The sequence below is a fragment of the Heterocephalus glaber genome, unplaced genomic scaffold (genome assembly GCF_053883595.1).
Source record: "Heterocephalus glaber isolate CG9 unplaced genomic scaffold, H.glaber_assembly_v1.0 deba00001523, whole genome shotgun sequence".
Taxonomy (NCBI): domain Eukaryota; kingdom Metazoa; phylum Chordata; class Mammalia; order Rodentia; family Bathyergidae; genus Heterocephalus; species Heterocephalus glaber.
Window position 1 is genome coordinate 6,562,540 of NW_028258327.1, and position 14,432 is coordinate 6,576,971.

The 14,432-nt window shown below is 32.3% G+C and overlaps 1 protein-coding gene across 4 annotated transcripts in view; it reads left to right on the forward strand.

Annotated features, from left to right (window-relative positions):
• Ascc3 (activating signal cointegrator 1 complex subunit 3) overlaps window positions 1–14,432 on the forward strand; it is a 320,418-nt gene that overhangs the window by 276,708 nt on the left and 29,278 nt on the right. For 3 of the 4 annotated variants that reach the window (XM_004862476.4, XM_021242706.2, XM_004862477.4), the window contains one exon: window positions 10,267–10,491. In XM_004862476.4, the coding sequence (XP_004862533.1) occupies window positions 10,267–10,491 (225 nt within the window). Of the gene's footprint in view, window positions 1–10,266; window positions 10,492–14,432 lie in introns of those variants that run through there. The other variant, XR_002388709.2, reaches the window with a different exon arrangement.

The window sequence follows — 14,432 nt, forward strand, 5'->3', positions numbered from 1 at the left end:
ATCCTTAAAAGGGATACTGAGATTAATAGCAACATATAATAATTGTATAAGTTTAAAACATTGATACAAACCAGACACATATATTCACATCGCCCTGAAAGCAACACACATAGATACCATGAGAAATTGTCATATCCATCAGTATTTATATTTTGCCGTCTGCATATAATGAAATACTCTATTATGATATAAATTATATTCACATTAGAAAACTAATTTATTGTTATTTAACCATATTTTAATTTTATCATTTTATAAAAAATGCTTCCTAACCTAGGGCTCTTCTACTTTTTTCTTCAAACTGGACAATTAACTTTATGCCTAATGTATACCTTACACAATTTTGTGATCAGTACAAATACCATGTAAGTCTAATTTATAAATCTTTTATTTTAAAAGTTCATTTTGGGGGCTAGGGATTTAGCTCAGTGGCACTATGCCTGCCTCGCAACCTCAAGGTCCTGAGCTTGATCCCTGGTACCAAAAAAAGGGGAAAAAAAGTTCATTTTGTTCAGGATGAAAGTGTATGATTTATTCAGTTTGAATAGATGATTCTATTAAAAGTACAAACCTTAAATTTTCAAACAATACTGTTTATATATGTTTGATAATATACAGGAAAAGTTACATAGATTAACTGTTGATAGAAAGGCAGTGTGATTTAATAAGCAAAGATAGTATGGGGCATATTTTCTTATCCCCTGATGTGCCTAGACCTGGCTTGGTAAATGCCAGATTATTTTTCAAATGTTCTCATTACAAAATACATAATATTCAATTAATTTAATACTTCAGAAATCACAGAAATTGAATGGGGTTCCTATAAGGGAAATTTACTGAAATGCTATTCTAAAGCTTCAGTGGCCAAAAGACAGCACTGGAATGTGAGAAACTAATTTTGGTTTGTTTTAACACCTCAGAATGTTACAAATTAATCAAGTGCTACTTAAAGTCTAGAACTCATTAACTTTATAAGTTTTACTTTTCCCATGATGGAGATTAAGTTATAACATAAAGCTTCTTTCCTCTCTCACACCGATCAGGCTGCCATCACCACTCTACAAGTGCCCTCTTATCTACTGTTAAGTGAGTTCAGCACAGGCAGTGATGTGTGCAGTGACATTAAAGTACTAGTTTACTGTTACATAATATTTACACGAGACCAAGCATGAACCCACTCTCGTGGTGTCTTTCCTCTCCTGTCTGCAATTGCTTAGGTAAAGCAGGCTCTTAACAGTTACTGCACCTGGGAGAAACAGTGTATGTTCCAGTGTGTATAAACACACACACAGGCAATGTTGATTTGTTCATAAAATTTTCAGTAAAGTAAATGTCTAAGTCAATTATAAGTATTTGTTAGTTTCTCATTTTAACAAACTTGAAAGGTAAAGTTATGCAGTCAATGTATCTAAGGGCCACAAACCTCAGTAAGATTTGCTCCCTGAATCCTAACTAAACCCAAGGGCCAGCTGATCACTGTAAGACCTAACTCCTTAGTGTAGATTTGCCAGGTGTAGAACAAGCAAGTAATTCATGTGACATCATGCGAATAAACCATTTGTATAGGAATGTATATCTCCAAAAAACTCAAAATCAGTGTAAACACAGAAGCAAAATGAAGTAGCAAATATACTTTTTTCTTTATACTTTATGTGGAGTAGCTGAGTTTATGGCATTTGTAGAACAGATTGAGGTTTTTAATGAAAAGGGAAATAAAATGTAAAGTGTTGAGTGCACAGCAGGGACCATTTGATGTGATTGTAAAGGATGTTTCTTTAGTCTGTTTTTTTCTTTTGTAATCTAAAAACAGTAGCAGGGGGTTACAAGCAGAGTTCATCATAGGTTGTCAATCACTGTCATCCAGCACTTTCAGAGGAAGATGTCTTTATTCAGGGACAGCTGGGCAAATCAGAGACACAGATTTGCAGTTAGTAGTCAGTCCAGCCTTCACTAAATAAACAAGGACAGGGCAGACAAACCAGCCTCTCACATAAAAATATAATGGACTCCATTGACCTCGCTGCCCTCCATTCAGCTTCAATCCCAGTTGCATAAAAGCTTCACTACCCACTTTCAATTTCCTTTAATTACCTACATGATGCAGATAAGAAAATGAACCTCACTTATAGTCAGTGATCACACACAGGAAATTAACTGAACAAGTTGTTTAAAATTAGAGGAGTAATTTGGAGGTAAATAGAGTGTCCTACTGAAGAAGTACTGAAAAGGTTTTTAGTTTGCCTGTTTGTTTTTAACCAAGGATTTTGATTATTTTACTAACTCTCTTTCCTGCTGCTAAGATTGCTATCTCCTTTGTAAATATTCTAAAATATCTAGAATAAAATATTTGAGGAATGTAAAAGCTAAGTAAAGTGGTGAAGCAAGCGTGTCACAGTCTAAAGATTTGACAAAAATTGTGAAATGGAATTCCAGGCATAAATGACCGTGGTTTTCACAGGAGAGTCTGGCCCAGCAATTGAGGATGAAGTAGCAGTCGTCGTCAGTCAATCTCTATTTTAAGTCATCTTCTGGAGTCCGTAATCAAACCATTACCAAACAGTAACAAAAAGCCCATTGATAATATTTTTATCCATTGATCTAAAATCAGTAATACTGTATTTTATACATGTGCTTCATAGCATTTCAATTTTAATTAGAATTTCAAAGTAATGTAACTTTTCCTTCCAGATGTATAGTATAAATGATTCTTTCATTTTCCCTGTCTTTCCAAAGTATTTTGAGTTAGTTCCACTAAGGTACATTGAAAGAGCATATTTCCTTATTACCCATTGTAGTACTTTTTTGAACATTTAATTAGTATGGACTTAAATGAAACCTAATTGAAGATTGGAAACTAAAGCTCACAGTAACAATTCTAGAACAAAGTTCAGGAGAAAACAATTACAGAATATTTTATCTTTAATTTTACTGTCTCTTATACATTGTCTTTCAAAGAACCAATATTTTCAGTGATATAATTACATAGAAATTGTATGAGTACTGAAATAAAGTGAATATACAGCTACTAGTAAAGCCTAAGTTAAAGAATCTTGTTTTTTTAATAATATTTAGCAATTATTATTAAATGTCAGTTAAATTTTATTTCATGTACAGTATATTTGCATAGTTATAGACAAAGTGTAACATTGATAGCTATAAAACAAAAGTCACTTAATCGAATCTTAAAACTCAGTTAAAATGCTGTTTTATATCAGACATGGGAATTATTATTGCTATTTTAGTGTCTGCCATTTGTAGCAAATCTATCTGTGATTTAAGTGTTTTGTAAACACTATCACACTGAGATTTCACACTAAACCCCAATTTAAGTCAAGGAATTGGGAAGGTATAGTTACTTTCAGAAAGTAATATAGCTTATTAATGGCAGAGTTGAAGATCTACCTGTTAACCTGCCCTTATGATTGATAATTTCTCTAAGAGGATGAATTATTACCACATTCTTTAGATTTCCTTTAATTTAAACATTAGAAGCAGAAAAAGAAGGATCTTTGAAAGAAATAGTAGCTTTTCATGGAAACTTTATTATGGATAATTTGTAACTTCAGAAACTAATGTTAAGTTGGTATTTTATAAGCATTTATAAGCCAATGTTAACTCCTTTGAATATCTCAGAACTGACTGTTGTCTGTATCCCATTTGATAATAAAAAAAACTTTACCAAAAGCATATATTTAGTAATAAAATCAATGTAGGCACTTTTGGATTATGTTTTATCATCAAGTGTACATGTAAACATAACCTATTGTTTGAAAAGTAGTGGTGTAATGGTAGACCCTCCGGAGAGCAGTTTCTTATACTGAGTTACTCCCCTTTTTTCCATTAGATTTGCAACTTAACGTATGGGCCCTTCCTTTATCTTTAAAAAAGTTTACTGTCTTTCAGCTCAGTAATAACCTTCCCAAAGATACCTTCCTCTGATCCATTGTTATATGAATCTCTTCCTTGTTGTATATGTTCATTTGTCATTTCATGTTTATTTGTCCTCAATTTTGTTTGAGATCTGGTTTTCCCACTAAACTATAGACCTTCATTTGGTTCTGTTCACCATTCTGAATAAGTATTTGGTTGAAAATGTTTACCCAGCATAGTACGTCCCTGCCCATTGTGGTTACTATCATAATTTTATTAAATTGTATTTAGATTTTTGCAAACAAATCAAGGAAGCTTTAGTTCAGAAAGTTTGTTGGTGCACTGTTAAGACTGACTTAAAATTTTTAGTAAGATAACTGTCTTCAAGTAACCTACATTAAAGGTCTGATACCACTTACTATTACGTGACTACTGTAGGGCAGTTTTTCCAACCTAAAATACACTCAAGCTGTTAGCAGTCTCATCTCATACTGATACCTACTGCCAGTCAGCAAATTCACAATCCTAGTGAAGAAGGGGATTAAAGCATAAATCAGATAATTCAAGCAGAATTTGCATGGTTTATAGAACAACAGAGTCACATTTTACATAGTGTTTGGATTCTAAACTAAGAAAATAAAACAAAAATCTCCTATGATCAAAATTATCTGAAGGACCCTGCAAGTGCAATAGCATGATTGTGTATAGTCAGCCCTGCTCAGAATACCCTGCTTCTCAGTGAGTTCACCACCACTAGTTTTACCTCTGGTTTTGAAACAGATCATTGTTTCTTTAGCACCAAATGAATGTAGTTGACTTTAATTTAGAAGACATGCTGTAGTATTTTTTAAAAAGTGTATTTCTGATCGTTAGAATCATTCTCACCTCAGAAAAATGTTCACTCCTTTAGGGGTATATAAAAACTAAGACTCATAATGGGACCCATCTCTCTCTCTCTCTCTCTCTCTCTCTCTCTCTCTCTCTCTCTCTCTCTCTCTCTGTGGGTTATATAGTGGATATAATTAAATTTGGGCAAGATTATAGATTACTATACTTACATAATACTATTAATGTTTTTAGTCAAACTCCTACAATTTTTATTTTAATTGAACCTTTTGTATATTTTCTAAGTCATATCCTTTATATTCCTATATATTCCAAACCTGGTGGTAAAAGAGCTATTGTATTTTCTTAGTAAAAGATCAGGAGTTGTATTTTATGAACAAGAGAAAAAAATCTAAAATGTCAATAAATTTTAGACTGTTACTAAATAAACTTAGAGCTGATCTCGTCTTCCTCCACTGCCTCCACCCAACTGTCTGAATTATTAGACTCTTAAGTACATTTTTCATGCTTGACAGAAAGCTCCTACTCACTGAGTGTTCCCCACTTCTCTGCTTGCTATTAATGTTCTTTTCTTCAAGAAACCCTCTGGACTTTCCTAACTTGGTCACATTTCTTTGCTAACCTCTACCAAGTTTCCAGATATCTCTTCTTTGTAGCACTTTGTCACCAAATCAGTTTTACATTTGTTCATGTGATTGATTAGAGGATGACTGCAGGCCCCACTAGAAAGCTTGTTTGTCCCAGGAGGCTGCAATGGCATATGGTAGATATTCAACAAATATGTATTTCATTCACAGGGTTAAGATAGTAATTTTCTTATTGATATACTCTGAATTTTTTCATAAGGACATGATGCTATCATTATTGCCCCCTTTTAAGTATTTTTATAGTATATACTTGGCATATAATAATCACACAAGTTTTAAAAATTGTCAAGCAAGCAGAAAATGTATGCATAGGTACTATGTATGGATAGTAGAAGGCATATTATGCATTGATACATAGATAATAGAATATTCTAATTATTTCATATTACAGCATTCCAAATAATGAAGTCTCTGTGGGATCTCATCATTCAGTCTTTTTTCATAGGCAAGAATCTACAAATACAAATCAAAAGTTGTCTTATTCCCCTATATGAACTTTAACCTTTATACCACTCCCACTCTATGAACCTCCTCTTTTTTGGAAGGATGTGGGGTCTGGCCTCTTCAGCATAATTATATATTGAGACTTACTCGTGTTGTAGCAAGTATCAATCCATTGTATGGACACAATTGTTTGTCCCTTCAACTATTGACGAACATTTAGATTTTTCTAGGTTTGAGAGGTTGTTTTTTCTGCTTTACAAGTGATGTTACTATCAACCTCAGTGTACAAGTTTTGCAAGGATATATACTTTCTTTTCTCTTGGGGAAATCTCTGAGAATGGACTTGATGAATCACATGGTAGGTATATGTTTAATTTTTTAAGAAAATGTGAAACTGCTTTCCTAAAAGACATTTCACATTCTTGTCAGCAGTATATGAAAGTTTTAGTTCTTTCTCCCTTATACTTGATATGTTGGTTATTCTAATTTTGGCCATTCTGATTTTTATTTTCCTAAAAACTAATGATACTACATTTACACAAAGTACTTGTTAACATATTTTGCCTACTTTTTAAAGAGATATGTTTTCTCACTGTTGAATTTTGAGAGGTTTTTGTATATTCTGAATACAAGTCCTGATCAGTTACATGTTTTACAAATATTTTTAGACTGTGACCTATGTTTTTATTCTCTTAGCGCAGTGTCTGTTTAGGAACAGAATTTTCTAATTTTGAGATAATTCGATTTATCATTTTTTTCTTTTATGACTCATGTTTTAAATATTCTATTGAAATTTTTCCCCAGCTCTGAGTAACAAAATTTTCTAATTTCTACTAGAAGTTTGATAATTTGATATTTGGGCCTATGATGCATTTTGAGTGAATTTTTTGTGTTATATACAGCAGGTCAAAATTCTCCTTTCTCCTTCTCTTCTCTTCCTTCTTCTCTTTCTCCTCATCTTCTTTCTCCTCCACCACCTCCTCCTCCTCTTTGACATATGGATACCCAATTATTTTATCACTGTTTCTTTTTTTAAAATGTTATTCTTTCTCCACTATTTTGCTTTTAAGCATTGGTCTAATATTGATTTTCCACATGTGTATGGTTGTTATTTCTAGCCTATTCTATTCCAATATAACACTATTTTTTTAAATTAGTGTGGCTTTATAGTAAGTTCCAAACTTAAGTAGTGCTAACTCTTCAACTTTGGGCTCCTTTTTCTGAGTTTTGGCTTTCTCGGTCCTTTGTATATCCTTATAAATTTTGCTCTCAACTTGTCAATTTCCTTCAATAATTAATTTTTAAAAGGCCTTGTGTGATTTTAATTGGAATTAAATCTGTAGATGAATTTGGGGAGAATCAACATATTCTATATCTTTCCATTTATTTAGGACTTCTTCAATTTTTATTTTTATTTATTTATTTATTTATTTATTTATTTATTTATTTGGTACCGGGGATCAAACTCGGGACCTTCCTCTTGCGAGGCAGGTGCTGGAACCACAGAGCTAAATCCCCGGACCATGGACTTCTTCAATTTATCCTAACAGTGTTTTATCTTTTTAGTGTATAGGTTTTTACATCTTATTGTCAGATTTGTCTATAAATAATTTAATGCTATTAAAGTTTTTTCAGTTTCTTTGTGATATTTATCTTGTATTTTGCAACCTTGACAAACTCTCTTATTAGTTCTAGTAAATTATTTTATAGATTTCATTAGATTTTTCTACATTCATGATGTACCTACAAGTAAAGGCAGCTTTACTTCCTTTTCAACCTGGATACCTTTTCTTTTTTTTTGCCTAATGGCACTGGCCAGAACCTTTGTTATAGTGGTGAATAGAAGTACATAGTAACAGGAAAATTTCCTATCTTGTTTCTGATCTTAGGGAGAAAGCATTTACTCTTTCATTATTAAGTTTGACCATTAGCTGTAGATTTTTGAGAGATGCCACTAACTAGGCTGAAAAGATACTTTTCATTTGCTGGGAGTCTTTTTGCAACCAGTGTACACTGAAGTTCATCAGATACTTTTTCTGCATCAACTGAGATGGCTCTGGGTTTTTATTTTTTTGTAAGTTTATTAATAAGATAAATTATATTTATTGATATTTAGACTGTTAAACCAATTCTGCATTCCTGGAAGAAACTATGTGTTAATTATGTAATTATTGTTTCTGCATTCAGTATAGAACTTGCTAAAATTTTATGTACAATTTTTGCATGTTAGCAAGCAACATTAGTCAGACATTTTCTTTTCAATGACCCTTTAATGTCATTGTTGGATTTTGGCATAAAGGCAATGCTGGTGTCATAGAATTAATTAAGAACCATTTTTTTTCCTCTTTAATCATCTAGGCAAGTTTATATAAAGTTGGTTTTAATTTTTCCTTAAGTGTTTAGTAGAATTCACTAGAAAATTCTTCAGGGCATGGAATTCTCCTTGTGAGAAAAAAAATTTTTTTAACTACAAAGTCAATTTATTTAATACAGGGATTGTCAGGTTATTCTCGAGCAAACTTTGGTAGTTTGTGTCTTTCAAATAATTTGTCTACATTATATGCTTTTACATTTAAAAGCACAAAATTATGCACATTATTGTCTTTATCCATTTGCTATCTGAAGAAATTGTAGATATGCCCTTATGTCTAATATGTACTTTTTCTCTTTTTTTTTCTGACCTTGCTGCTAAAGAATTATCTATTGTACTGATTTTCTCAGAGAACAAGATTTTAATCTCATTGATTTTCTTTATTCTTTTTGTTTCTTGTTTCAGTGATTTTGCTTCAATATTTTATTATTGTTTTTCCTCTTTTAAAGAAAATTTAGTTGTCTTTGCTTTAATTTCTTAGGGCAGAAACTAAAGTTATAGATTAAAGACATTTCTTCAACTCTAATATAGACATTAAGTTTTAAAAATTTTCCCTGAGCCAGGTATGGTGGCACATGCCTATAATCCTAGCACTCAGGATGATGAGGCAGGAGGATTGCCGTGAGTTGGAGGACAGCCTAGGCTATACAGTGAGTTCAAGGCCAGCCTGAGTTATATAGCAAAACCCTGCCTCAAAAAAACCAAAGAAAATAGAAATTTTCCCTAAGTATTGCCTTAGTCACATTCTAAAAATCTGTTGTATTTTTATTTTCATTCAGTTCAAAATACTTTCTGATTCTCTCCCCACCCCCCATCTCCTTTGGTTCTTGGATTATTTAGAAGTATGTTGTTTAATTTCTAATATTTGGGAATTTTTAGAGGGGATTTTTAAAGTGGTTAGAATACAACTTGAAACTTGTTTATGCCTCACATTTTAATCTGTCTCAGTAAAAGTTCACTGCTCTTGAGAATAATGTGCCTTTATTCAACAGTTATTAGATGAAATGTCAATAACTTAGTTGACAGTGTTGTTCAATTCTTCTATATCCTGGCTGATTTTTATCTAGTTGTTTTACCAATTATTGAAAGATAAGTATTCAGATCCTCGACTCTGCTTGTGAATTTTTTGATTTATTCATACACTTCAACCAGTTTATCTTCATGGATTTTGAAACTGTATTATTTGGATCAAAAATGTTTCAGATTGTTATGTCCTCACTAATCCCTGTATCTTTCTAACATGATCATCTTTATCCTTAGTAATAGTCTTTGCTCTGAAATATATATCTGAAATTAATATAGCCACTCTCCCCTTTCTTTTGACTACTATGGCATATTTTTTCTGTCATTTTGCATATCTGTATAGGTATAGTATTGCATGTTTCACTAAGCTGCATATAGTTGAATCATGATTTATCATACAAACAATTTCAAAATTAATTCACATTTAACATGATTGTTGATATACGTAGGTTCAAGTATATAATCTTGCCACTTGTTTTTAAGTGATCTTTCTATTGTTGATTTTTAATTTTATGATGGTGTGAAAATATACTTTATATGCCTCATTTATTCTTTATTCCTATTCTTACCACTTTTTCCAGACCTGTTTATTTCTCCTACTCATCCTGCAGATCATAATTTAAACATCGTTTTCTTTTCCCCCAAAAAAACTTTTTATCAGCTTCTAAAATAAGTAGCTTCCCTAAACTGACCTAATATTCTGGACTTAGCATACGATAGCATTCATTGCAGTTTATACAATTTGCTTATCTTCCCCAGTATGCGGTCAGTTTATGATACACTGCTGTGTCTCACTGTCATTGTAATGTGTTATGCCTAGTAGATTCTCTGCTATTTTTGTTGATTATGTAAACACAAGAGTATTCATGAATTTCAGACATACTGTACATAACTGTCTTTTGCTTATGTGTTTGATAGTGTTGAACAGTGTATAAGTCTAAGGATATGGTTGTTTCTGGATTTTTTGAACCAAGTTTTAAAAGTCAGTAGGTAAAGCTAAGCAGTGCATTAATTATTTTACTTTTAATCCAACATATATACATGATTTGTTTTGTTTTGTTTCAGGATGCAGAAGAATATACAGATTTGCCAGTAAGACACAATGAAGACCATATGAACAGTGAACTGGCAAAATGTCTTCCCATTGAATTAAATCCTCATTCATTTGACAGTCCTCACACCAAGGCACATCTCCTGCTACAGGCACATCTAAGCCGAGCCATGCTGCCCTGCCCAGACTATGATACTGATACTAAAACAGTCTTGGACCAGGCTCTCAGAGTGTGTCAGGTATGAATGTCATTTCTAATACTACAGTTTCTTCCATCATTTCTGCACTCTTTTACCTTAAGATAAAATGTCCTTGGATTTTTAAAAAAATTTACTGTTGAGAAACACTTGGTGAATCAAATCAAGAATTTACAAAAGAAAAGAAAATATAAATACATTAAGATATCATTGCCACTCACTCATTCAAACAAAATCTGTTGAAGGTTAAAATATGTGTCAAGCATGTTTTTATGCATTGAACATACAGTGATGAACAAATGAGAAGGGTCTTTGCAGTTAAGAACTTTGCCTCAAGGCTGACAATTAAAAATATGAATCCACAGGTAACAACTGCTGTTTTTAAAAGAGTAATAAAGCATACTGAAGGAAATACAGGAAAAGATGGAGGATACTGTTTTATATTATTTATGTGATATTCATCTCACTGATAAGATGGTATTAAAGAAAGAAGAGAGCCATAGGATTTCTGGAAGGGTATTTTCCAAACACTGATGAAATCAAGTACCAAGTCTCTCATGTTGGAAGTTACTATTTATTCAAGAAAAAACCAAAGAGGCAGTTGTAACAAAGATGGAAGGTGATGGTTAGAAATGAGATCTCAGAGAGGAGGGAATAGAGTTTGTAGAGAAAATGGTGTCAGATCTTGCAGGGAGTTTGTAAACTATGGTAAGAATTTTGGAGTTTACACTAAATAAAAGGGAAAACATTAGAGCATTGGTTCAATAATTATAGGTTATATCTATCAATATGTTCCATATTAATTAAAACGGAGAAATTCTCCACTATTTATTACCTCACTTAAAGATAAGAATAGACACAGTATGTCAACATAAATATGGTTTTTCATGAAAAATTACTTTTTTAAAAATAGTGAAAATGGCATTGTTTCACATTTTGCACATAGCTTTAATATCAATCTTAAAACGCTAGCTAGAGGGCTGGGGATTTAGTTCATTGGCATTGCGCCTGCCTCATAAGTGCAAGGTCCTGAGTTTGATCCCCAGTACAAAAAAAAAAAAAAAAAATAGCTAGATTCATTTATCTCCTTTTTTAAGTTAACTCAAAATGCCTATTACAGTGTTATTCTAGCTGAAGTAAATTAAGAAAATCTAGCCTCACAGAAATACAAAAGAAAAAGAGTATTTTCATAATTATGAATAATGTTTGATGCTACCAAAAAACATGATGTGATACTTCTGTTTTTATTTTTATTTTTACTGGTACAATTTTCAGTACATAATGATTGCATTCCTTGTTTGGAGTTGGTGCCTGTACATAACACGGCGTCATTCCTTTTTTCATCCCCTTTCCCTTCCCTCCTGCCCCCTCCCTCCATCTCTTGGTTGCCTCCCCTTTTACAAAAAATCTATCTTGCTATTTCCTATTACCTATCTTTTATTTTACTTTTAATTATTTATGCTTTGGTTTTCTCATACAAGAGTAACCATGTGATTTTCAAGCTTATGTGTCTGATTTATTTCACTTAGGATTATGGCCTCAAGCTGCATCCATTTTTGTACAAGTGATACATCTTGAGCATTAGTTGAAATGTGAAATCTGAAACTACATCCATGAAGTCTTTATATGTTAAATGTTCTCTAGGACTAAGGAAGAAATGATGACTGTTGGTCCTGGTTAATATAGATAAGGCTAATGAGAATTGATTGGATTCTGATTTTTTTAAGGAGAATGAACAGAATCTGCTAGTGGATTGAACAAAGAATTTTAGAGAAAATGTTTTCAAGGCTTTTCCCCAAGCAGCTGACGAAAGAAGCTGCCATTTACTGGGAGATGATTGTGGGATGAACTGGTTTTGGTGAGGGAAATATACCAAAGGGATTAAGATTATGATTGATTTTTGTTTTCTTCATTATACCTTTTTTGGGCCTTTTATAATAAACACAATTTTTTATTTTTTAAAAGACAAAGATTTTTTAATGTAAAGTAAGCCTATATATAAAGGTATGTGTATAAGGATGTGTATTATAACACTATTTGCAAAATTAAAGGCTTGGAAATAAGCTACATATCTTTCAAATCATAGAACACTAGAATACACAATTCCACTTTTGAATTCTACATCTATATAGGATGGCTACATCTATATGTAAAGATATACTTTAAAAAAGGGCCACAATGGTTCTATCAAAAGATTTAACAGAGCATACCTGCAGTTCTAGCACTCTGGGAGGCTGAGGTGGGAGAATCAGAAATTTGAGCCCAGACTGGGGATGTAGCTCAGTGCAAAAGCTCTGGGTTCAATCCCCAGTACTGAGGGAGGGAGGGGAGATTTAACAGTAGCCATCTCAGGGTAGCAAGATTTGGAGAGCTTTTTAATTTTTCTTTACATTTTTCTAGAATTTTTTAATGCTTTATAATGAGCCTCTAGCAGATGTCCATCAACAGATGAATGGATAAAGAAGATGTGGCATTCATACACAATGGAGTAATGCTCTGCCATAAAAAAGGATGAATCTGAGCCATTTGTAGGAAAATGAATGTCCCTTGAAACCATAATGTTAAGTGAAATAAATCAGATACACAAGCTTAAATATCACATAATTTCTCTTATATGAAAAACCCAAAGCATAAAAAATAAAAGGTAGATAATGGAAAATAGGGAGATAGATCCTTTGCAAAAGGGAAGGGGACCAAGAGATGGAGGGGGAAGGGAAAAGGGTATTAAAGGAATTAAGATGTGTGATGTACATGTGCCAATACCCCAAAGGGAATATAATCATTCATTATGTACTGCAACAGATATTTTCAAAATAACAATTACTTTTTAAAAATAGAAAATATTTTAAAAGAGTAAGCACAAGCTGTCAAAAATTAGAAGGGAAGTAAGGCTATAACAAACACATAAAATCGTTAAACTAACATATGGTTTACTTCTCTAGGAAAATGATTTACCATTTCTTATTAGTCACACTTTACAAACAGAGGTTAAAGTTCCGAAAGCTTTAGCTGTGACCTGGATACTCATTTGTGTTTTCTATAACTCTTTCACCTCCCAAAGGCTGACTTGTTAATGAACTCTGGGGTCAGAAAGTCTTAAATAAAAGGTGTAATAGGAAGTAAATTACTATACATGGAAACATGTTATGCATTATAATCTTTAAATGGATCATATGTTAAATTATGCATGATCAATACATTGATAGTTCTTTACAACCAACAATAATTCAAAAGTTGTATAATAAAGCAATTCCCAAATTTACTAACTGTTTTTAAATTTACTATCAGAGAAAGAGATTCTATTCAATACTAAGGAGCCCATTCTCTATCCTTATGTAGAATTTTTTGAGATGATATTTATATTTCTTAAATATTTTTGTCACTTCTAAATAGCACCTATAGAGCATTGTTTTCTCCTTAATTATAAAAATAATATACTTTATTATAGATAATTTGGAAAAGCAATACAATAAAATGAAAATCATTCATAGTAATTATACCTTCCCCATGAAAATAAGACTTTTTTCATTTGTAATGAATTTTTAAAGATTGTTTCAAACTTTCATTTTGAAACAATTTCAGGCATATATAAAGTTTTAAAAGCACAATAATAAAATTTTCATATACCATTGTTCTGCCTTCCCCCAAATATTTGTCCAATCCTATAAGCTAACCTACCTAACCCATTCACACTTTGTCAGTATGATTTATCCCACTAATTAATATCCATACTCCGTACCAGGATTTCATTCAGTTGTCATGTCTCTCTAGTGTGCTTGTCTTCCTTGGTATATGTGAAGAGTACTGATCAGTTATTTTGTAGTGTCTCATAGTTTGGACCTACCTGATATTTCCTTACTATGACATTTACATTACATATTTTTGGCAAGAATATCCCAGCACTTATGTTTTGCCCTCTTAGGGTATCATATCAGGAGGCTCATGATGTGCCTTTGTCCATCACTGGTAATTTTAACTTTGCA